The sequence below is a fragment of the Amphiura filiformis genome, chromosome 17 (genome assembly GCF_039555335.1).
Source record: "Amphiura filiformis chromosome 17, Afil_fr2py, whole genome shotgun sequence".
Lineage (NCBI taxonomy): Eukaryota > Metazoa > Echinodermata > Ophiuroidea > Amphilepidida > Amphiuridae > Amphiura > Amphiura filiformis.
In genome coordinates this window covers 33366411-33391118 of record NC_092644.1, presented here as the reverse complement: position 1 = coordinate 33391118, position 24708 = coordinate 33366411, and the positions used below count along the sequence as shown (strand labels likewise).

The following is a 24708-nucleotide window of genomic DNA, read 5'->3' as shown; positions in this document are numbered from 1 at the left end:
TTTCCTCGAGCACTTTTGGAGAAGACCGAAAACTACTGACAATGCTAATTTTACATTGAAAAAAAAAAAAAAAAAAACACCTCCTCCCTCATCAATTCATGAAAATCCTCTGGACGAGAACCAAAACATTAATTTTATACGGCCTAATTGTGATTTTGATTTTTTTTTAAATTCGCGATATGATAGATATTTTCTGGCAAATGAAATTTTTGAAATTTAACAGTCCTCAAAGTAAATTGTATAAATCTAATGATATGTAATTTAAGTAATGAAGCTGGGATGAAAAGCCAACGATCAATTGGAAATTTTGACCATTCATATTGAAGATATAGATTGTTTCCCCCCAAAACCTGAAAAATGTAGGTCTTTTCTTTTTCGAAGGGGCCTCAGGGGCCTCCTCACAACTTGCCCCCCCCAGCGAAGAAGTTTTGGAACAAATGTGACACACACACTTACACCCAGATGATCATTTATAGAAAGAAGAGGAGGAAAAAGCACTGGCATAATGTCAACTTACAGTGGCGCGCTTTTCGATAATCACTATCACGAACTCGCTCACTCACTCACCACACAACCGAACACCCGCCGCCCCAGTTCGAAGGTAATAAGGTTTCGTGCTTTACGTATGCGGTATACGATCATCGTGCAAGCAAGCAAATGTAATCATTAACCCGTCAGAGCCAAACTACGGCGCATCGTGTTCCGAATCAGTTGTGTGAAGCTGCCTGGCTGTTTGCTATATGCACATGTTCGCCTCTGCTTACACACACAAATACATATTCGCTTTAACAACAACAACGTATTTTTACGTCGCATTGGATACTACATATGTATTTTCTGCTTGATTCTTAAAACGTTTTGAGTTTTGTCTTCCTGCAGACATTTTGCTTAATTAATTGAGAGCATACTTGATTGATTGATTGGTATCTATAATTGGACTATCGTACTTAATCATATATATATATATATATATCTATATATCTTGACATATCGGAATGAGCTATACGTTAGTGTGCATCTGAAAGCACAGGAGTATACACCATATATACTGGCGTCGCTGCAACAGTGTTTTTGAAATATCTTACATGGAATTAACAAAGCTAGCTCTACTAACAGTGATCTTACAAATTGCGGCGTTAATGAATTAGATCTCATATATATATGTTTCACGCGGCGCAGTAGTTCAACAACTGCCTGTACTGAGCAGTAAGACAGTCCCATCCCCCGAGGCCTACGTCGACTACATGTACTACACGACGTTGGCGGTTTTACACTCAGTGTACATCACTACATCTGCTACGATAGACGTGTGGTTGAGACTGGCTCGCATCATCAACACATAAACACGAACTCTGGGATATCTATCTACTACTACTGCTTACACGAGATAACGTCAGAATTCATTGGCTACTTTATTTACCAGCATCTATACTAACCAGGATATGGACTTTTAACACTTTTTACCCTTAAACACAGGAACATTATTTTGGAGACTACTTATTTATTTTTTTTATTCTTCACTCACTTTCGCTGTAAATGTCATCCAGTGCTATGGAGAGTAGTACGACACAACCAGGAATTGATCATGGTAAGTGGTACAGTGGTAATGCACCTTGCTGAATATAATGTCCATTAGTGCACTGATGCTACTTAGGTATACCATACCATCCATATAGCTAGCAAGGCATGCTAACACATGGACGTAGAGATAGCATGGGACTTCTACCCAATATGCAATCCCTGTACAAACGAATGCCTAATGGAAATACATTTGCTGTTTCGTTTTAATGTGCGATGCGTTCCAAATTACGCATCAGGGCAATAGGAGACTTGGTGTCAGACAGCGACACTAAAAGCTCACTGCTGATTCATGCATTTATTCCACCATACATATCAATGTTACCCCGTGTCCTTATTTTTATCAGGCTAGCCACCAATACAAAATTGCCTTTTTATTCCTCTCTTCGTCATTTCCACGCCTCCTTTCCAGCCTTAAATGAGGTACAGATGGGGAGAGCTAATTGTCTATATGTCTGTGCTTAAAGAAAACCTAACTATCTTTTCACCCTAAGGGGACGGGTTTTAGTTATAAGAGTAAGCTTTGGCTGTGTCCCGAATTAAGGTCACCAGTCCGTATGCCCTGTGTGGTATGCAAGTTGAACTGTCACCAAAGGCTGTAAGATACTCCAAAGTGACAATCAGTGTATTTTAAACATTAGGTTTCGGCTCTTCAGCACACAAATCAGCCGTAGAGTTTAGATTCACCCATCGGCTAACCAACATATACATGCATTTTGTGTTCAATGAAGTTTGCTAAAACGAAGAAGAAAAAAATGCTTTAGTTACACAGATGTCTATCAATGCTAAGTAAATTAACGGCCCAGTGGTTAAGCACTATTTTCTTTAGATTTACCCAATGATTTCTTACTTAACTTAACACACTGTGTAGGATTTTTTTGTGATAAAATAGTACACCTTACCTATAGGTAGCAAAACTAATCTACGTGAAGGTCAGAGAAGCAATAATAAGGAATCTAAAGGAATAAACTAGGTTTATTGCTATTTGGCATTTGGGTTCGCTACATTAGTTTTACGTTCATAAATGTTATACTCTAATGAAAAATAAGCTTTCAATATACGGACTGTTTTCGTTTCATAATACAATTAATACAGTCCATTATTGAGTCGGGAGTTATTAATAATATTTGATTTTGTGGAGAGACAAAAATGGAATGCGAATCCGCTGAACTACTTAACTATATTGCATTTCATTTCAATTGAATTAGAATTTGAAGCTTAACGTAGCCTCCACGCACGTGTTTTTGCGGTATATACTTATATAGATAGTCATGACCTGTGTTTACAGGGCCAGTTCAAAATCTCCAGTCTTATTATGTCAATTCAGCCAGCCATGAGCGCTAATTAGTTTTCTCAATTTTAATTTCCCAACATTCATTTAATCGGACTATTGACAGAGCGGAGAGAGAAATGCTCGTGGATGGTGTATTGCTATATAGCTAGCTGCCCATTTAATTTGCAAGGATGTTAACTTTCTGTTTATGTTTGCCATGTTAGCACTAATACCATGGAGAGAGACGCAATTTCCCGATTCATTTATTACATACAAGCATTCTTAATTACATCATGTATAACACCCCAAGATTCAAAGAATGGTTTTAATTTTGAGCAAGAGTAGGTAAAAGCATTGATAAAGTGCAACCCATATAGTGCTTGCACCATCTACCATACATGCATGTTTATAAATCACAATAAGGAAGACCCTTCCGTAACCATTTCTGTGCTGTAGTCAAGTGTAAAATATATTTTTCCCAAATAAAAAAAAAATAAAAATAAAAAACCACAGAAGTACTAAATTCAATTTTAATCGATATGTTTGACATCTACATGAGAAATAGTTCAAATAAGATAATATTTGGGTCAGTGGCTCTTGTAACATCCCAATATATTGTAGGGAAAATATTGTAATCAAGGTTGAAAATTAATCACTGGATGCAAATATCATCAGTGTTATTAACCCAGTCAGCACTCGCGTCAACTAACCCCATAGGCACAGACTAGACTTTAATTGCCGTTGAACTAATTTTAACGACGTGTTGTTGGACAATAAATGTGTGAGAGAGAAAAAAAAAAACTCAAACGGAAGAGCAGAGGATTATAATATACGACCACTTCCACACAACAAACGTCCGTCCATGTGAGCTGAAATAAGTAAAAGCAAGCGTTAAGTTGATGGTGTTTATTTTGTGAGTTGATAGCTTTAATTGCACTTGGAATAACAGCGTTACTTAGCTCGAGCTTAATGGACAAGCATGTGCCGGTATTAGAAAACCCATTTCAAATGACTCGTTCATATATAGCATCATTTGCTCCTCGCAAATGGAAGTGGATTTGAGATTCGACCCGGTGCTGGATAAATTGTGCCCACTTTAGAAAACGAGAATTAGTCTTTGCATTAACGAGTACTCGCTAATGTACCTCTGTGACGACAACTACGTGAGAGAGTTAGAGTAATTTCTGGTGACAAATTTTAAAAGGCTCAACTGATATAGCACTCTAGTAGTCTATATATAAGAGATGTTTTTAATTAAGAAGTAAAGTGGAATAATAGATTATTGTGAAAGCACGCCAACCATGGTTAATAATTTAATGGAATTAAAATTGTAATACATATATCCAATACTGTTTCAATGACAAATTATTGTATATTCATTTTTTCTAAAATTAATATCATTCAGTTTGATGTACCGCAATTTATATGAACCAAAAGATATTATTTTGTATTGCAATTACTGAAATAAGATTGTAGCGCTGAAAATATATATTTATATTATAATTACTATTTTCTGTGATTTGAGAAATTTTCCAGATGACATACAAAATTGATTGAATTGGATTATTTTGGTTAACAATGGTATAAATTTTAATTAAAAATCATGTATAGAGACCTGTATTACAGCAAACGAAATTGTCCACAATCCCTTATTAATGATACAGCTGTCTTTATTAAATTATTAAATATGTCTCTATTCGGCCAACTGTTATTGTCCCGATAATGAATAATCAGTATTATAAAAATGATGTGCATTGTCCCCATATCATGATATATCCAACGTAAGTCGTAAAATTTTGCCCATCTCTTTATTAAAATAAATGAATACTAGAACTTATATTTTACACAAAACAATCTGGTCTTAATTGTAAAATTATTCCAATCAAATTGCTTTTTATGGTACATTAAATTCGATGGTAATCAAACACAAACTGATTTGTTTTAATTTATTAATCATATAAATGAAAAACTTCACATATGGTGCATATAAATGATCACAAACATGCTGGTATCATTAACGTCGTGTTTCCGTCGTGGCATTTAATTTTGTTCATTCTATCGGTTTACCCTAAAGACGAAATGTTAACACTTTTGTAATAGAGGCAATAAAGAAATTTTCATGAAGAATGTATTTGAATGACTAAAATCAAGTCTTTTGGGACAAGGAAACACGATTAGACAAACTTATAAATACCACTTTATTTTCATATATAAAATAATAAACACCCTCTCTAGCTCTCTCTCTCTCTACTTCTATACCTCTTTCTCGTTCTCTCCTCCTTCCCGCCTTCTTTCCTCCCTTTCTCAATCGTTCCTCTTTATCCTGTTCTCTTTCCCATTTCCTCTCTTTTCCCTTTACTCTCCTCTTCTCTCTATCTTCTACTCCTTCTCCTTATCTTCCTTCCTTTCCCATATATACCCTCTTTATTCATCATGCTCAACTTTACTCTTTCTGAATCTTTCAGACTCTTTGCTCTCTCTTCTTTACTCATTCTCTCCCCCCACTCTATCTCTCTTCCCCCTCCCTCTCACTCTCCCTTCCCCTCTCTCTCTCTCTCCCTCTTCATCTCTCCGCTCTTTCTGTCTCTTTAGTCTCTCTGACTCTTCTTTAATCTCGTTCTCTCTCCCCCTCCTCTCTCTTTCCTCTCTCTCTCTCTCTCTCATCTCTCTATACGGTATATCTCTTCTCTCGCACTCCCTCCCTCTCCTCATCTCTTTCTCCTCTTTCCAATTTGTGGTTAACAAGATATTTTATTAAAATACTAGCATCATTAAATGGTACCATATGACAGCTCCAACCTCCGGCGCGTTGTGTGCTTGCTTGTTGAAATAATTAGCAAATTGTTATTGAAATACTTTGATGTTTAATATTAGTAAGGGTCGTCGCATGCTCCACGTTAATTAATGATGCTGTCGGTATCATAATTGGGTTTCTGAAAAATTAATAATGCCTATTAATAGCAAACATAAGTTTGTGACTGCCTGCTATTGTGCCATATCCGATGGAGTAAAATATACAATTATATTAAAATTTCAAACCTGTACCTGCATTTCTTGCAAGTTAATAAAAATGACCATATTGATGATAACTTATTCATAAGTGTAAAAAATGATAATTAAAAGTGACACTCATACATATATGTATTCCAACTTCAAATAAACAAAGGCATTGTTCAATGTTCACTCTCAGTAGAGTTTCTTCAACGATGATAGTTCCTGTTTAAACAAAATGTGTGTCACAAAAATGTGTGTCAGCTGAATCGGTGGTGGTGCTGGTGGTGGTGACGGTGCTGGTGTGGTGCTGGTGCCGGTGGTGGCGCTGCTGCTGTTAATGCTGCTTCTGCTGCTGCTGCTGCTGCTGCTGATGATGATGATGATAATGATGATAATAACTCATATCATGGCTGTTACTATACCATACTAATACTAATGATGATGATAATAATAACACTAATAATAATAATAATAATAATAATCATAATCATAAATTAATGCTAATATTAGTAATACTCATACTGATAATAATATTAAAAATAAAACAAGGCATTTACACCATGTACACAGTCCAAACTACAGAAGAATGTAAAGATTTTGAAAGAACAAATTTCACATTTAGGTTGAAATAAGAAAAAACATCTGGACCAAAGTATCTAGACATAATTATTTGGATTCGAAATATTGACAAAATATAAGCAGCAAAAACTCATGATAAACATGCTCACAATCACAATACCCATTTTGTTATTATATAGGGCCTATATATGCACAAAAACTTAACAAACGACCATCAAAATAATAAGTCCCACTTCTATTCCCATAACTAGAATTGAAGTACATTTTTATTTCACTATAACGATCATTTATATTTATAGCACGAAACGTGTAAACTGCAATACATTCATTGTCTATTGTTAACTAGCTGTATGTAGGGCCCACTCAATGGGCACTAAGGCATTCACTAAAACTCTATAGTGGGGCAGGTAAACACAGGTGGCGATTAAGGACACACGTAATATAGCCCAGCTGCATGGCTGCTAGTATTATGCTTTACTCCAAAACTTAAATCAAACTTATATGTAATTGTGACCCGCTCTCATAAAATCAGGTACATGTTGAAATTTGATATTTGATACATACATGTACGTATTAGGCAATAAGCTTTAAAATTACACCAAGTTTGTTTTGATACCCTGTATACTTTTGAAGATATGGCATACAAGTTGCTAAGACTAGAGTGTCGATGCAGTTATGAGAAATAAAACAATTAATTTCTACAACTACACAGCACTGAAAAGGGATTAACAAACTCAGTAGGCTGTTATTAATAATAATCCCCATTTTCTTGCATATATTTGTCCATATGTAATATACTGTATTATGTATGTAACACATCACCCCCCCAAAAAAAAAAAAAAACCAGAACAAAAAACAACAAAAAAACAGAACAAACATACACATAAAAAAAAGCATTCAGCATATTGTTTATTTGCTATGTAGCCTAATATTACCTTTCCTCAAAATAAGGTCTGCCGATATGTTTCCGGTTTTTGTGGGACTGGGTCACGTGGTTGAGCTAATGATTGGTATCCATTCACACACACAAAAAGAAACATACAATAAGAGCGAATTTACAAAACACCCAAAAGGAAAAAGGAAGCACAATGTTATTCTGCTAATCAGAATATATTATAGTTGAAGCATGTCATAAGACTAAACTGAAACCTGAGTGTTAGCTTTTAAAAGAAGTTTAAAATAAACTGTTGAAACATAATGGCATAAAATTTAACTAAAATTTCTAAAACCCAGCATTAGCAGAAGACATGATTAGTTATTAGTTTATGTCGCTTTATAAACATAGATAAGTTCACAAGTTTTTATGTTTCTAAAACTGTTGAATATTCTAAAACCCAACATTATTATTTATAGATTATTCTATATTGCAAGTAATTTCAGAGAATATGTCCCCAGAAATTGAAATATGCCACTAAAACGTACAGAATATCCTGAAAGCTCCAGAGATTTAATTGAGACAAGCTTTCTATAGATTATTATCATGTAGAGTATAATATTGAAATTATGTCAAATATTTGTGACAACAATGACGCGATTAGTAAAACTATAATTTAAATAATTGCAATTACTTGACTGAATGCTTGTGCTATAAATTTACTGATTGAATTTCCTGAATTACTTATTAGGAATGATCGAGACTTTTTGAGCAACAAAGGTATTAAGAAAGTGCCAAAAGTATAATTTGGTTCTCAAAGTAAAACAGAGTAAATGCATTAACAGATCACAATCATGCAGACAATGTGTTTTTAAAAATTCGAGAGCAAACTGATGTACTATGTTATTTACTTGTTGATTACATTTTGACTTCAGACTGGTCAAAATGCCTTCGTCCCAAGTAAAAGGCAGCACACTGTAAAAATGTTTTACTCAACACTGAGTAAAAAGGTCACAGCTAAACAGTTGAGTAAAAAATTACTCAACATTGAGCTCATATACGTCACAACTCAACAAATGAGTAAAAAATACTCAATGTTGAGTAATTTTTTACTCAACAGTTGAGTTGTGACCTATGAGCTCAATGTTGAGTAATATTTTTACTCAACCGTTGAGCTGTGACCTTTTTACTCAGTGTTGAGTAAAATATTTTTACAGTGCATGTTGTATTATAGTTGTGTATCGATACTGTCTCTTTACTTTTGCATACAAAACTTTGTGTTTTTCAAATCAAAACACATATCTGCTGTGTTATTTACTTGTTTATGCGGTATTTTTCTGTAGCTATAGATGAATCATAATAAAAAAATATACTCAATGTTGAGTAAAAAGGGAACAGAGCCACAAAATGAGTCAAATGGTACTCAATATTGATATTTGATTAAATTTTTACTCAATATATGAGTAAAATTTAATCAATATTGATTTCAATTCACTCATGTTATTGCTCTATTCCTTTTTACTCAACAGTTGAGTAATAATTATTTGCAGTGTATGCAGATACGGCGTTGTTACTTTTGGAGCAGACTTCTTCAACTATATACAAAATATATGTATCCCAAATCAAAACACAGCATCTGTTATACGTTATATGCCTCCTCTCAAATAAAAGGCACTAGGTTGTAATTTTTAGTTGTATACCAATACGTCCCTTTTACTTTGGGAGGTAGACCAATCTACCGATTTAAAAGCATACAAAACTATGTCTCCTGAATCAAAACAAAGTATCTAAGTTATTTCACTTGTTACTGCATATATTCTACTTTAGGATCAGAGAGGACAAACATCCCAAGAAAAAGGCAGTAGTATTGTATTTTAAAAGTAGAATATATGCAGTATAACAAGTAAATAACATCAACTGTGTTTTTACTTTGGTGGTCACGTCAGAGTTGCTTATGCAAACACGTGTGTATACCCTCAAACCCCAAAATGGAAAGTTTGAAACACACTTTATATCTGAATAATGACAGAATAAATAAAACGAGAACTACTCTTTTTGCCTCAGGAATGAAAAGGAAAAATAACGAGCTAATGAAAAAGCGTGTTATGGTTGGTTTAATGAGGCCAATTATTTTGATTAAATCAAGGCTTGTAACACAATTAGGGACAAAGCAACTCAAGTTAATTGACCAATTATTAATAGCAGTTAATGAATAATTGCAATTAAAGTGAAGCCAATTAAGGGGAATTTGCACCTGTGAGGGTGTGGGGTGGGTGGGTGGGGTTTGGGGTGTGTCGTGTGTTGTGTTATGTTTGCACACCCTGTACAGATGGACAATTATGTGAACAAAGAAACACAATTCATGTAAGGTCTATTATTTCCATTTTTGTTTTAATGACTCTGCAAAAAGAAGAAATTACAGAAATTATGATTTATATGTTTGAAGAGGTTCATCAGTTCTGTTGTTTATTATTATTACTACTACCAGTATTTCACTGTTAACATCCTGATAATTAAACGTATTTGTGTTCATCATGTTCATAAATGTTCCCAATTTTGATACACCTACATCAAATTGACTATTGATATGAATATTGTTACATTTTAATATATTCATTTATTTATTTTTCACATCATTGCAGGGAAGGAGAGTTCAAAAGAAAACACAAGACCAGCTCTGAGAGCAAACACCAATATAAACAATAACAACAACAATCCTGTTCGCTGTTGTGCAGGATGCGGAGGAAAAATCATCGACCGATTTCTGCTTCATGCGGTAGACAGATTCTGGCATACGGGCTGTCTGAAATGTTCATGCTGTAATGTACAGCTTGGTGATGTTGGGAACTCATGTTTTTCAAAAGGAGGAATGATTTTGTGCAAGAAAGACTACATAAGGTAAGGTATTTTCTTGGTGTCAGCAAAAAACAGGATCCTTTTAAAGGTGGCCCATCACTCAAACATTCATATTCTACATGTAAGTTTTGGATTCTAGAAGCAGAAATGTCATAGAACATGCATGTGTCCACAGCACAGTACACGACTTCTGTGGTGGTATAAATCACCAAGTTTATACCGCCTAAACAAGACAGACAGGCCTAAATTCCCAGCAAACACAAAACGTTTTAAACAGGTTATATTTTGAGTTTTGGTTTTGGTAAAACGTTTTAATAACTTAAATATCCGGTTTTATAAAGTTTTGTATGAAAACACATTACAACAACATTTTAAAATTTTTATCAAAATGTTATTGTAAAATATGTTTTGCCAACATTTTGCCAAATAATTTGTCAGCACTTAGATAATGTTAGAATATTTTGCACTAAATTTTAAAAAAATTGTGAATGTTGTGAAAACGTTTTATACCCCTTACATAACCCGACATTTAAACATTTTCTGGCAACTTTTGCGAATAATTTTCAAAAATGTTTTGTGTTTGCTGGGTTTTCAAGAGTTATGAGAAAAATATGAACTTTGACCTGATACCAAAATCTGCATGTTGATGGGGTAAAGTGGGGGACGAGGCTGTCAATCGGGTCACACACCTTTAATTAATTTGATTTAATATTTAATAATACCGTATTGAAATTTAATTATGGAAAGTAATTATGAATTTCAGTTAATTAGTCGTTCATCCTAATTAAGTTTCTTTTTAAAGCAGAGTTTGAAACATATTGAGATTAATATTGAATATATAACGATTAAGTTTCAAAATAATCGATATTGTTATTACTTTACATGTGTTGCATCAAATATTATTAAATCAAAAATATTAATTTGGTAATTGAATAACTAATCTCTCAAATTTAAGAACTAAAACACTGTACGATATTAAAATACCATGTATATTATTCATCTAAAATTCCATATAAAAAAAGAGATTAAAAACAATGATAAGAGTCTATTATATCACAAAAAAGCACAAGTATCGCATGTATTTAATATCAATTTTTTTTAAAAATAGTATAGGGCTGCATATCACAGTTCATTTATACGATGCACAGGAAAATGTTATACACTATATTTTTTGCAGTGATTGGTTACATGTATCGGTGAAAATAGATAAGTTGGATTAAATATTGAACAGTTGAAGACGTAAATTGGCAATTAAGATTTTGGTTTGGAAAGCGGAAGTTATATGGAAGTTTTTGCATATATCAAACAAATTTGATTACACAGCCGTGACGTTAGTCACGGCTGTGTCTTTTTTCTTACAGGTTCTTTCTTTCTTTCTTTCTTTCTTCTTCTTCTTCTTCTTCTTTCTTCTGTCAACCATTACATTTGCTCTAGCACTCACATGCTTACATCGATTTTGACCTAACTTGGTCACAATGATCATTGACCGTGCCCCTACATGTCACATGAAACTTGTGGGGTCAAAGGTCATGCAGGGGTCACAGGGGTCAAAAACGTGATTTCAACTAAAAATGCATCTTCTCCCACAACTTACGTTGGACAGTGACCCCGCTTGCACACATGCATTGTTATTACCCAGTGTCTATGTGGTGTACACAGATTTGGGGTCAAAGGTCATTACGGGGTCATTTCCGGTATAAAACGAAAAACCTTCAAAAATTTTTATTAGCTAAGTAAAACATAGCACAGTAACGGTATGTTCACATATGATCTGCAGTCACCCAATGTATATATGGTATTTTTTTTATTTGGGGTCAAAGCTCATTAAGGGGTCACTTCCGGTATAAAAAGAAATACCTTTAAAATGCATCTTCTTCCACAGATTATGTATGACAGTGACGCCTCTTGCACACATGCATTGTTATTACCCAGTGTCTATGGGGTGTACACAGATTTGGGGTCAAAGGTCATTAAGGGGTCACTTCCGGTATAAAACGAAAAACCTTCAAAAATTTTTATTAGCTAAGTAAAACATGGGACAGTAACGGTATGTTCACACATGATCTGCAGTCACTCAATGTATATGTGGTATTTTTTATTTGGGTCAAATCTCATTAAGGGTCACTTCCGGTATAAAACGAAATACCTTTAAAATGCATCTTCTTCCACAGATTATGTAGGACAGTGACGCCACTTGCACACATGCATTGTTATTACCCAGTGTCTATGGGGTGTACACAGATTTGGGGTCAAAGGTCATTAAGGGGTCACTTCCGGTCTGAGACGAAAAACCTTCAAAATGCCCCTTCTGCCACAAGTAACATAGCAAAGTGGTGCCACGTGCACCCATGCATTGACATTAGCCAATGTCTATTGGCGTTTTCATATATTTTGGGGTCAAAGGTCATTTAAGGGGCCACAACACGGCTGTGTTCGTGGTCTTAGACCACAGCTAAGTCTAGTTCTTGATTATGTTTGATTAGTGGGTAAAGAACATTCCATTTTTTGTGTTTTATTTGTATGATATAGTAGTTTAAATATTGATATTGCTGTCAAGAAGCACGGCAAATTGTGCAATAGCTGCCATGTGAACATTTGGCAATTTACACACAGTATATTGTACGCATCTACACATGGTAGTTACACATGGCAGCTATTGCACTTACCCACTTCTGTTAGTCGAAGTACATGCTTCAAACATGCTCATCTGTCCGTACACAGTTCTATAAACCCAATATGCTTCTAGAATGACCTTTGAGTATGTTTGGTACAAAAACTCATACTCCACAACGCGAGGTCCAACTTTTGAGCTATGGGTTTATTGGGTTTATTGAGCTATGCCTTTGGGTATGATATCATTATAGCCCAAGTGCTGCTAATTTACAAAACTTGCTCAAGGAGACTGAAATAGGGTAAGTAAGCTAGAAATCAAAAGAAGATGTGTTTTTGTTTAATTGTCCATTTTTACCAACTTTTACATCAGCAACTGTGATAAATCATGCAATCAATAACGTGTTTTAATGCTTTTACTTATTCAACTTGATGTTGTCAATCAAAACTCCATTTTCTATGCAATAGCTATAGATATTGTGTTATTATCAATTTAAACTGCAATAAAAGTATTGCTTTTATCTATTTCAAACCTCAATTCCATCAACATTATTGTGTTTACACGAATCAACTCAATAATACAATCCGCTTCTCGTTATTTATCAAATTTTCTAAAAGGTATCGTTTCATAAAATGTAATTTTAGTCTTAAAATTGAGAGAAATTTCACCAAATTATAGATTTTTTGTTCAACGTAAATATCACTCATTTTGTGAAAAGCTTTTTCGTAGTCAATAGCGAATTCAATTCTAATATACGTGGTCAATGCATTACTAAGTGGTATATGTCCATATTTGGCATAAGAAAATACTTTATTCTTTAAAATATTCTGCTAGACGTGGCTATGTAATGAAATTAAAGACGCCAGGAATTGGATATAAAACTAATTTGTAGCATTAAGTATGGAAATGCATAAGGAATGCCTTTAGGCTGTGCAGAGAATAAGGAAATTACGTGGTTTTTGGCTTCAGCGATATAAAATGACATGCAAACTTCTCGCTATCAGGCCAATGCGACATCACAGAGAGGCTTCTGTCTTTGTCGGGAAATTTATTGTTGTATTGTCTCTCGAAAAATGCCAAAAATACCATATAAAAGCAATTTTTCAATCTGTCAGACATAAGCTTTTAAGGGTTTACATAAGTCGCGGTTAAATATATATGTTTATATAATCAAATATGCGCATGACAGTTTGACAGATAAATATTATTAATTATGATTTTTACTGTTTGGCTAAAGAATGAACAAAACCATATTAATTTTGAAGCTTGTAGTATCACGTCAAAATTTCCGTCAAATCAATAATGACGATGCAGCAATCATTTACTCATCCAGATCTAGCTTTCCGGAGTGGCTAATAAACTCTTGTAACATCTTGGGAAAATATCTTAATAAAGAAAACAAATGGCAAATTAAATTTCCTCGGTGATGAAATAAAAGAAAGAAAAGTAGTTTCAGTTTGCGCATTGTACTGAAGTTTATTAGATAGGTCTAATTAGTATCGAGTTGCACAAGACCAATCATTTGTTCAGGTGGTCTGTTATTGATGCGAAGTCGAAATTGTACGATTATTAAATTTGTGTAGTCTAAATCCAAACAATCGTAATTACATTTTATATGTGCATTCATCAATACATCCATTTCGACAAATTGCCAAAATGTGCACAAACCTCCTGTGTCATAGGAAATTAATACCGCAAAAAACCCTTTGGAATGTTATGTCTATAGCTTATAAATTATTCATAAGCAAAGATTTCACTTCTTGTAGAATTGACCAATCGGGACTTGCGTTTGATCCATGACGTCATATAAAGTTTGGACTCTTTTGTGTATACGAGTGTTTTTTAGTGGTCGGATGTTCGGTATAGCAGCGCAAGCCTGTGTGTAGTAAAGTGAATGAAGACAGTAATGAGATTGCTTCTCCGCTAAATTGATGCATTCTAAAAAAGAAAGTCCTTGATCATGTTGATTGTCTGAGTGTAGAGAGCATTTTCCAAATTGAGAAATTGGGGAATTAAAAGGGGCACGGTGTTAGCTAAGTGCAGCGAGAAATCAACGCCTAGCCTGCTAGAGTATTTACACACATGATGACAGTATAGAAAGGCATAGGACTACTAAAAAGGTAATATAAAACAGTAGTGCAATACATTAGAACCTACCTTATGTCCCATTACCATTTATGCTATGCCACTTCACAGTTTACTTATCATGCTTATAAAAGGATACAGTACTATAGGACCGAAAATAGAAACATTAAAAGCAAGAGTATAAAAATGACACATGATAGAGTGACGGATTCTTGGACGAGGATGTTATGCATTGAGTGGAACATGTGTATGTAATTGCAAAGTGCATTTATAAAAGCTGAGAAAAACCCGGATGGAATGACGTGATTCTAAAGCAATACTCTTAGCTCCTCGACTGCCCTCTCATCTCAATTTCCTTGTTCCATTTCACCAACTGTAAGTGGGTTCTCAGGTTCCCAAATTGACTTTACTCATGTAATATCTCCGGCGCATACTCTCTTTCTATTTTACAAGCTTGAGCTTTTTAGAATTGAGCGCGTGGTGTACTTACTACTTAAGCAAGAGCTAGCTTTCAAGCCGGTACATATAACCAGTCCAATCATCCGTATATATGGAAAACTATGCTATGGTGAGGCAAACCTGGGCCTAAGAGCTTCCGCGTGTACAGCTAGCGCCACTTGTACTTGCAAATACTTGGGCACTTGTGCGCACGGTAATTCCGTAATAGCACCCAGTATGAGAGTGAATTAAAGTGGATGGACTGGCTCTCATGAGGCTCCAGAATAACAACGCACCATTCCGATTCTCTAGGCAGACAACAATTTGCAAGCCTCTACTCCCCCGATATGCATATTGTTAAGAGAGATAAAAGTGAGAAAATGAAAGCATTAGAATTGCCATCTTTATAGAACGGTTGAAGGACTGCTCAATTGGGACAGAAAAGGTTCCTATAGTTCGGGTGCTAAGTATTAAGGAAATATGGAAACTAGTCATGAGTTTATGAAGCTGTGGGTATGATTAATACGCAAGCACGTATAAACAAACACAAACCCCTTACACACTCTGCGCAGACACACCCCCACCCACACCAACTTAAAAGACACGTGAACACACCGACAGACACACCCCATCACATACACCCCACAACTCACAACTTACACACCCCCACCCACCCACACACACCAACACACACCCACCCCATCACACCCCCACTCACCCTGCACCCCACATCTATCCACCCCACCCCAAATGCACCCCCACACACACCTATATTGAGTCAAGATGCATAAGTGGCATTATATATTCTGGAAAGACTACTTTATTATATTGCTATCTTCAGTAGATAGCAGTTTATATTGTTATCTTCAGTAATGCACTAAATAGTAGTGACAAAACCCCACTCCACGCTCATATAAGGACACCCCACCCGTACACCCACTAATCCACCCTCCCCACCCCCACGACACACCCTGCTTATGATATTACATTCATAATAGTCAAATTACATGCTACGTTGGCATTGCGGAATCTGGAAAATATACATTATTATAGCCTATACTATTAATAGTTATTTACGTTTTTAATGACACACAAAACCATCAACCAACCACACCCGGTAGGCTACCCACAAACCCACCCCACCCCACCCACAATACACCCAACCTCTCACCCCAATCTACATAAGTACACTGCAAATGTTCCCGAACACGTGACGCCTCTCAGACGCGTCCGAGGTGTTCATAATTGTCTCTTTAGAACACTAGTGTATTTGAAAATATGATAAGCCTTGCACATTAGTGTTCTTTTAGTATAATGTAGAACACATCGTATTGATCAGACATGTCACAAGTGTTCTGAATGATTATATTGAATACTGGTATTCAAAAATGGAACGGATGAGCAGATAGAGGCGTTGGAGAGCTGCGACGTGTCAGCGAGAAATACACGGTGCTCCTTTGAAGGAGGGATATAAGTAACAACAACAATGGCGATGAAACGTGGAAACGCTTCCGGGAAACGCTATAACAAACTGTCTTTTCCAAGACAAATGGGCGGGCAAATGGGATGATAGTGAGAGTAAATTCGAAGGATTTAGAGAAGAATGAAATTCAGGGCAACTTTGGGAGCGACTCGGAGCCCGTATATCTGTGGACAGCGATGAACAAGCATAGGAGAGACACAAGAGGGTGACTATGGCCGAGCGATTTTAGTCTGATTTTAATCGCAGGAAAATCGCATTGAAATGCGTTGCGCTGTCAGCCGGGAGATACGATCGGCGAGGGTTCGAGCCTTGGGCTTGCCTTAGGTGAAAACTCTCTGATTTCATCTCTCGGAATTCTTCGGAACACCGCCATTATCTTGTTTATACTACCATGTATTTGTTTATTGTCGAGTAATGAGATTTTGAAAATGTATAAATAAAGGTTGAACACCAGCATTCTGAAAATCAATGTTTGAACACGTGTCATGTGTTAAAAACTGTTACATTTCTTTCATGTGTCCGAGGTGTTCATAGATAGTAATTTTGAACACCAGAGTTTAAAGGATTAGAACATGTTACACTAGTGTTCTGAGGTAATAACACCTGTGTTCTCTACATTAACACTAGTGTTCTCTAAATAAGTTGAACACGTGTCATGTGTTAAAAAACTGTTACATTAATGAACGCGTTCCATGTGTTCTGGCCAATTTACAGTGTATATATACATACATTGACTATAGCCCATTACATACATGCTGCATGGTATTGCAAAATCTGGAAAGTTTACTTTACCACGGGAAGTTGTCATGAATGGTAATTTTCGTAAAACGTGTACTTTGTAGTGAGCTACTCAAATTAGTCATAATATGTGCATGAAACTTTCAAAGAGCACTTAAACCTCTTCATCATTGTTATAATAGACCAAGCATATTGTATTCACTTATTTCTTGGCAATTTATGTCAAATGACACATTAACTATCATACACTCGAATCGTGAGGTTTTTTAAATAAGCTGTATTGCGTCCCAGCTGTGTAAATTTGAGTAACGCACTCAACATTTTCGTGTTTTTTCACATGTGAGAAAATGTTGTACCATTTCTGAGATTATATGGTTGTTGAGAGTTTATACATGGTGTTCAAATATAGAGACGAAGAAGAGGAAGGAGACGAAGAAGAAGCTGTAGAAGGAAAGGAGAAGGAGAAAGAGAAGAAGAGGAAATTAAAAAATAATATCAAGAAGACGACACAAGAAATTGAAGAGGAAAAAGAGGAAAAGGAAAAGAGAAAAGCAAAAAAAAAAAAAAGACAAGGAAAAGGCAGAGGAGGAGGGGGAAGAGGAAAAAGAATAAAGAAGAACAAAAAGAATATCAAGCAGAAGAAACAAGAAGATCTTACAGAAGAAAAAGAAGATAACGAAAAAGAAAAAATTGAAGAAATCGACATTGAAGGAAGAAAAGAAGCATAAATAAGACAAAGAAATAAAGAAGAAGATAAGGAGCAGAGGAGGAATAGCAGGAGGAGAAGAAAAAGGAGGAGAAGGAGGAGGAGGAAAAAAGAAATGTAAGCAGAGGATAACCAAGAACACAAAAATAACTCAGAAGAAGATGAGGAGGATAAAGAAGAAGAAACGAAATGTTAACAAAATGAAGAGGGGAATATAAGGAAGAATGAGGAGAAGGGGAAGGAGAGGAGAAGGGTAAGAGAATGAGGAGGAGAATGGGAGGAAAAGGAGGAGAAGTAGTAGTAGTAGTAGAAGACGAAGCAGGAAAATGAAAGGGAAAAGAAGAAGGAGAGGAGAGAAGGGGAGACGGAGAAAGGGGAGAATAAGAAGTTTGTGTACAATGATTGATTATATGTTTGTTGTGGTTTGATCACAAACACATCCCATTCAGACACACCCCCATTACATACACATCTAGCAACGTAACTCAATAAAACCCCTTTTCATTCTTCACGTAAACACATACAAGAATATACAAAGTGTATTGCTAATGCATTATGTTGGCAGTCATCAATTTAAAACCAGAGCTAAAACGTTCTTAATAGCTTCTAAAATTTTCATTTTGTTTGACTTTCTAAAAAAGATAAAAACACGCATTAAGGATCTCCATCACTTAATCAAAATGTGTGGTTATTTAAATGTACGTTCTCTCTTTCAGTCTATTCTGTAGTGCATTTTCAAGCTATACATTTCTGTCGTAATTCACTTTATTCTCCACCTTCATGGTCCTTAGTGCATCCGATAATGGCCTTTTCTTTTGTGGCGTATATTTGACGCTGACGAACAATCCGTGATTGGATAGGCAAACAGCCTTTCCATTTTAACACCATAACAGCCTCCATTACCTTTCTTCTTCTTACTTTATGTATAAAAAAGCACTAACGCATTTGATGGGGAAGTTCCCATGCGAGAGGCCAAATCTACTTTTATCACGGCCGTCTTGTGTCGTAAAAATACAGGGATGATCTCCCGCGGGAAACCTCCCTCCCGCCACTCCGAATCTTTGAGCATGTTGCTAATGGTACGTACTAGAGCCCAATCAAGGAGTAAGTTTTTTCTCTTTTTTTCTATCTTCTTTTTTTTGCTGATCGTAAGTTAAAGCATTACATGGACCTTTTGAGCTCAGGGATGGACTAGCACTCCATTTCAATGCAGTTACGGGCCATTAGCACTGATTGCACGGCGGCGCCACTGGATAAGAAAAAGAAGAAGATGGTGAAGAGCTTCTCAGTACCACAAACTGTGGATATTTTAGCGCCAAAAAATGATGCTCTGTCATTCAAATCTCATACACGTAGATAACATAGATGTCACAGGTCTTAAGTTAGAAATTGGAATGGGGATATAGTTGGTAGAGCTCGCCTAATGGAAGATAAACATCATTTGTAGTTGGCAAGCTCCACTTATGAGAACACGTGTGCGCTCTAATAATGGAGAGAGCCTCTCGCGGGAACCTGCTTTTGCTATACACCCATACGTTAACCCGGTTAACCCTTTAATACCTTCATTACATCTTTCTTAACAACTGATGAAATTCGAGATTGATTGAGTTGATGAGTTTATATTTTGATTAAAGATCAGTTCGAATTTTTGTCAAATAAAATTGCATTCGAAGTTTTAATAGGCTATCAAAATGGTAATATGGAAGGATCAATGATTGGAAATTTTTTGAAATTTTGAATGATTTGTATAGCTTATGATGATTATGCTACGTAATGATGTTAAAAGATCGTCTTTTTTAATAAACAGATATAGCAAGTATAGCGTTAATGATACCTCGAGTGTCGTACTATTACAACTACCACATCACTAAATCGATTGGAGAGTAATGGACTGCGGGAGAACCGTTAAACGAGTGAGTCTCTATCGCCAACGTAGTGTCACAAGTACATTTGGGCTGTTCAACTTGACATCCATACACCCTCATATGGAAGACATGACCTTAATCTCCCACACAGGGAGAATGAATTTCAAATGGGGGTTACCTGAATGGGTATCTCCATTTGTGCTCTGTATGAGAGATTAAGGTCATGTCTTCCATATGGGGTGTAGGGATTTCAAACGGAACAGCCCATTTAACAATTTCTGATGATGAGATGATGAACATCTTATGAAGAAAAGCTTCTGACCTGCACTTTGCTCCTTGGGATAGATGGAGTGGCAGTTATAATGATGAGAATGATGCTGGGGTTGCTGTCTACTATTCTATGCTATGTTGAGAGTTCATTCGCAGTACCTAAGTCGGTCACATTCAAGTGTCATTGTTATGTTACCTCCCAACACTAAGTGGCGATGCGAAACTGATCCAAAGTGGGTCTTTTGGAATGGTGGAGTGCAGCATGGTTGGTTGGAGCAGACTGAAGATGAGGACGTCTTCTGTGGTTGGAGTATGGATTACAATTTGCCTCTTTGGTTTATGTCTGATTATTGGGAGCTATAGGAATGAAGAAGAGAAGACAAGTGATGATAATTGCGATGAAGATGAATGATGATGAGCGTCATGTGTTGGTGGTGGTACTGAGTGAGGAGAAGAAGAAGAAGACGAAGAAGAAGAGAAGGAGAAAGAAGAGAAGAAGGAAACTAGTGAGTGAGAAGGATAAGAAGAAAAAGACGAAGGAGAAGAAGAAGGAGAAGAAGAAGATGAAGATGCGACGAAGGAGAAGGAGGAGGAAAAAAAGAAGACGAATGAGAAGGAGAAGAACAAGGAGTAGGAGGAGGAGGAGGGTATGAAGATAAGGAGAAAATGTAAAGAAGGAAAATATAATGGTGACAAAATTAATAAAGGATTTTTTTCTTACAGACACCACACACACAAATATATCATTTCAGAGAAGCAATCACAGATTACCCAAACGGTCCTTCCCATCACTAATCCGTCTTGCTGTTACAGCCATCCCAAATTAAAGATATCACAATATTAACAGTGCACAGAGCACAGGGAAAAACTATATCCCAAAATTGGACTTCCACGCATCCACCTTCAATCATCGTCAGTATTTAATTTTGTAAGGGAATACAGAAAGGTAGTGAAAGCCCGTTAGCTTCTAATATTAAAGATTGTCTCCTATCCCGGACCGTCGCTAGAAACCAAATTAATGAAAAATAAACATAGACGTACCATTAACTGTAAGGGCGAGGTTGGGTAAAATGTCCACTTGAATATGAATGGCAGCTTTAAGCTAAAAAGGCAACCAAATAATAAAAACGTCAATTTAAGCACGAAAAAATCAGGAACGGACCGATAAATCAATTTCATTATGTCAGCTGTGTTATTAACTACTTAAGTAGAGACGCATATAACGGGAATGGTTGGGGAAGAGATTAAAAGATCATAGGATTTAAGGTAAGACCACTGACGTGTTGTCAACAGAGAACGACTTAATTGGCTTCGAGTTTCTGAGCTAGCCTTGTCTCGCTTCATCATGATGTTTTGATGTGATGTACATCATTAGATAGATACTTATTGATGTTGGGGAGGGAGGGAGGGACAATATTTTCTGACAAATGTGGCTGTCAGAAGACTAATGATGTCATTGTCAACGTTTATGTATCAATGATGAGGGGAATGACATGTGATGAGATGACAAGTCAGAAGGATAATGTAATGATTGGTGCATCATTAATTGGAATTCATTGTCTTACGTAGGGTCTCAGACAAGCTCATCTGTTAGGGCACAGTTCGTCAACTCTAAATAATTATGTGTATATATTCAATCATAGAATGACCTTTGCACGTGTTGGGTACGAAAACACATACCCCACAATTCGGAGTGATCGAAATTTTGAGCTAAATGGGATTGATGACGATGACGACGATGATGATGAAGATATTGATAATAATGATATGATGATGATATTACATAATAATGTTAATAATAGCAATAATAATAATAACAATAATAAGGGTATTATTTGATCATAAATTTATATGATATATGAAAAGAACATATATCATATTATATGTATGACGTATTATAAAATGAAATGATATTATATTACATTACATTACATTATATTACATTACATTACATTACATTACATTATATTATATTATATTATACTATATTATATTATATTATATTATTTTATATTATATTATATTATATTATATTATATTATATTATATTATATTATATTAGGCCCTATAATATATTATTTAATTGTGAAAGGTTCTTTTTCAGATCCAATAAAATGATACTCAACGCAGATATATCTGTTTAATGTGAATAATATTAATATAAGGCACCGAATGCTAAGGCACAAGTTTTTGAATAAAATAAAATTCTCAATTATATGATCTATGACCGATTCTGATATATTATATTATATTATATTATATTATATTATATTATATTATATTATATTATATTATATTATATATATTATATTCTTGATCATATCATCATACTACTTTATTAAAACCAATATCAAAATGAAGTATCATTAATATTAGATAATGAAAATAAAAACTTAATACTTCGTAATTTAATTATTAATACACGACTTGATATCTAAGGTAATAAATTTCATATTCCCTCGTCTTCTCTTTTCTGAACTTCGTTAAAGACAAGTTGATTTTTAATTTCCAGGCATTGAAAGTTTTCACCTGCCGAAAGCGTCCCGTCACTGCACGACAGTGTAACAATATGCCAAGGGCCATTTAATTAATTAGTTAAATGCACCAACTTGCACTGCGCGCTACCAAACCAATTACCAATGCATTACAATTTAATTTCATCCTTAAATGAGGCGCTAATAAACTTACATATCGCTGGAAATTGTACATTAATCAATTGTCAATCCCTTTGGTGAGGAGAATACATGAATACTGGTCCATTCTTTCGTGAGTGCTTTTTACTACAAGTGTTTTACTTGAGCAAATTTATGTTTAAAAGGTTTATTGACGGGTTAAAACTATTTTTTTGTTTGCGAATACTCTAGTATTGGCTCAGCTGTTTGGGAAAACGCACAGGTTTGATTGTTTGATGTGTTATCACAAATCGGCTAATACATGTGGAAAAACACACTGTGGCTACGCGCATCTTGGGTTAATGGCGTGTCAATAAGATGATTAAAATATAATTAATGATGGTAATTGATAGTTAATTAAAGCGCAATAATATAAGTGCAACAACGTTTTTAAACGTTATATTAAACTAGAATATATTGAATAGAATAATATATAATAGACTATTAAAATATATTCTATATGTTAAATAGATAAAATAATTAATAAATATGCTTTTAAGATATAATATAATATAATATAATATAATATAATATAATATAACATCATATAATATAATATGTAATATATAACATAATATAATATATCATAAATAATTGGCTTTCGGCTTCAAATAGTGTTATCAAAAATACACATACCTCGTGCACACATCCGGAAAATGCGCATCCGTTTTACTGCATTTATACAAAAAACTTAATTATCACATTTTAATCCTAGTAAAGTTGTCCATATGGATTTTTATTTCCGGAACTTGACTTTCATCCTTGTCAAATTATTCTCGTCATATACAATAAACACTATCTGACAAACTCACAATAGGGTAATTTCATGCACGGAATAGTGACTTAAATAAGCAACTTGATTTTGGTAGCCAAGCGTAGCACCAATAATGGCATTGTCTGGTTGTATCTGACTGTACACATTGCCGGTCATTATAGGAATTCTACACAGCAGAAATTAAAATAAGACTAAAAGTCGAAAGATTATGACGAGAGATTTTGATCTGAAAAATAGATTTGATAGAACGTTACTAATAAGTGCAATTTCGGGAACAAAAATATGTCGGTGAGTTGAGAGGGCTGTTTATGACAGTAATTACAACTTTGAAAGCATGGGAATAATTGTGGAATAATGATGTATTATGTCGGTGTACCGGTTCAATACGGAGGTTTTCATAAATTTTGCCGAAAAGGAGAACTTATTAAAACTTCGAATATATGGTAAAATGGAAACTATAGTTTCGGTATGTCCCCAAATTTGTCTGAATACATGTCTATTATTACTAATGCATTGGTATTTATCAGTTTTAATAACCACTTTTACAAAATAAATATATCATTCATCATATTCTTAACTCTTCGCATTTATATTTGTCATGGAGTCAGCCATGTTTTTTCTTTTGTAAAGTAAACAAGAAAAAAAAGTTTCAAGGGCTACGTGAAAAATGTTGTAGAGGATAAAAGCAAGTATAAGAACATGGAAATGCTACACAAGTGATGCTATTTATAGATACATAAAGATGTTACAGTAAAGCTGCTATATCATTCTGGACTTAACTTTACTCGCGTAAAAAGCTTTACTGGTAAAAGCATTACGCCATTTGCTTCTGCAAATACTACTTGACCAGTGATTTTTCTCTTTTTGTAACCCATGAGTAGTGACTTCGCTTATCTTACACCCTACATCTT

The 24708-nt window shown here is 35.0% G+C and overlaps 1 protein-coding gene across 2 annotated transcripts in view; it reads left to right on the top strand.

Moving 5' to 3' along the window:
• Window positions 1-610: 610 nt before the first annotated feature.
• Window positions 611-24708, top strand: part of LOC140137662 (LIM domain transcription factor LMO4-like) — a 274849-nt gene continuing 250751 nt past the window's right edge. For both annotated transcript variants that reach the window (XR_011856880.1, XM_072159397.1), the window contains exons 1-2: window positions 611-1588; window positions 9941-10196. Coding sequence is in view for 1 of the 2 variants with exons in the window: in XM_072159397.1 (XP_072015498.1) it covers window positions 1537-1588; window positions 9941-10196 (308 nt within the window). In the remaining variant the exon portion in view is untranslated. The remainder of the gene's footprint in view (window positions 1589-9940; window positions 10197-24708) is intronic.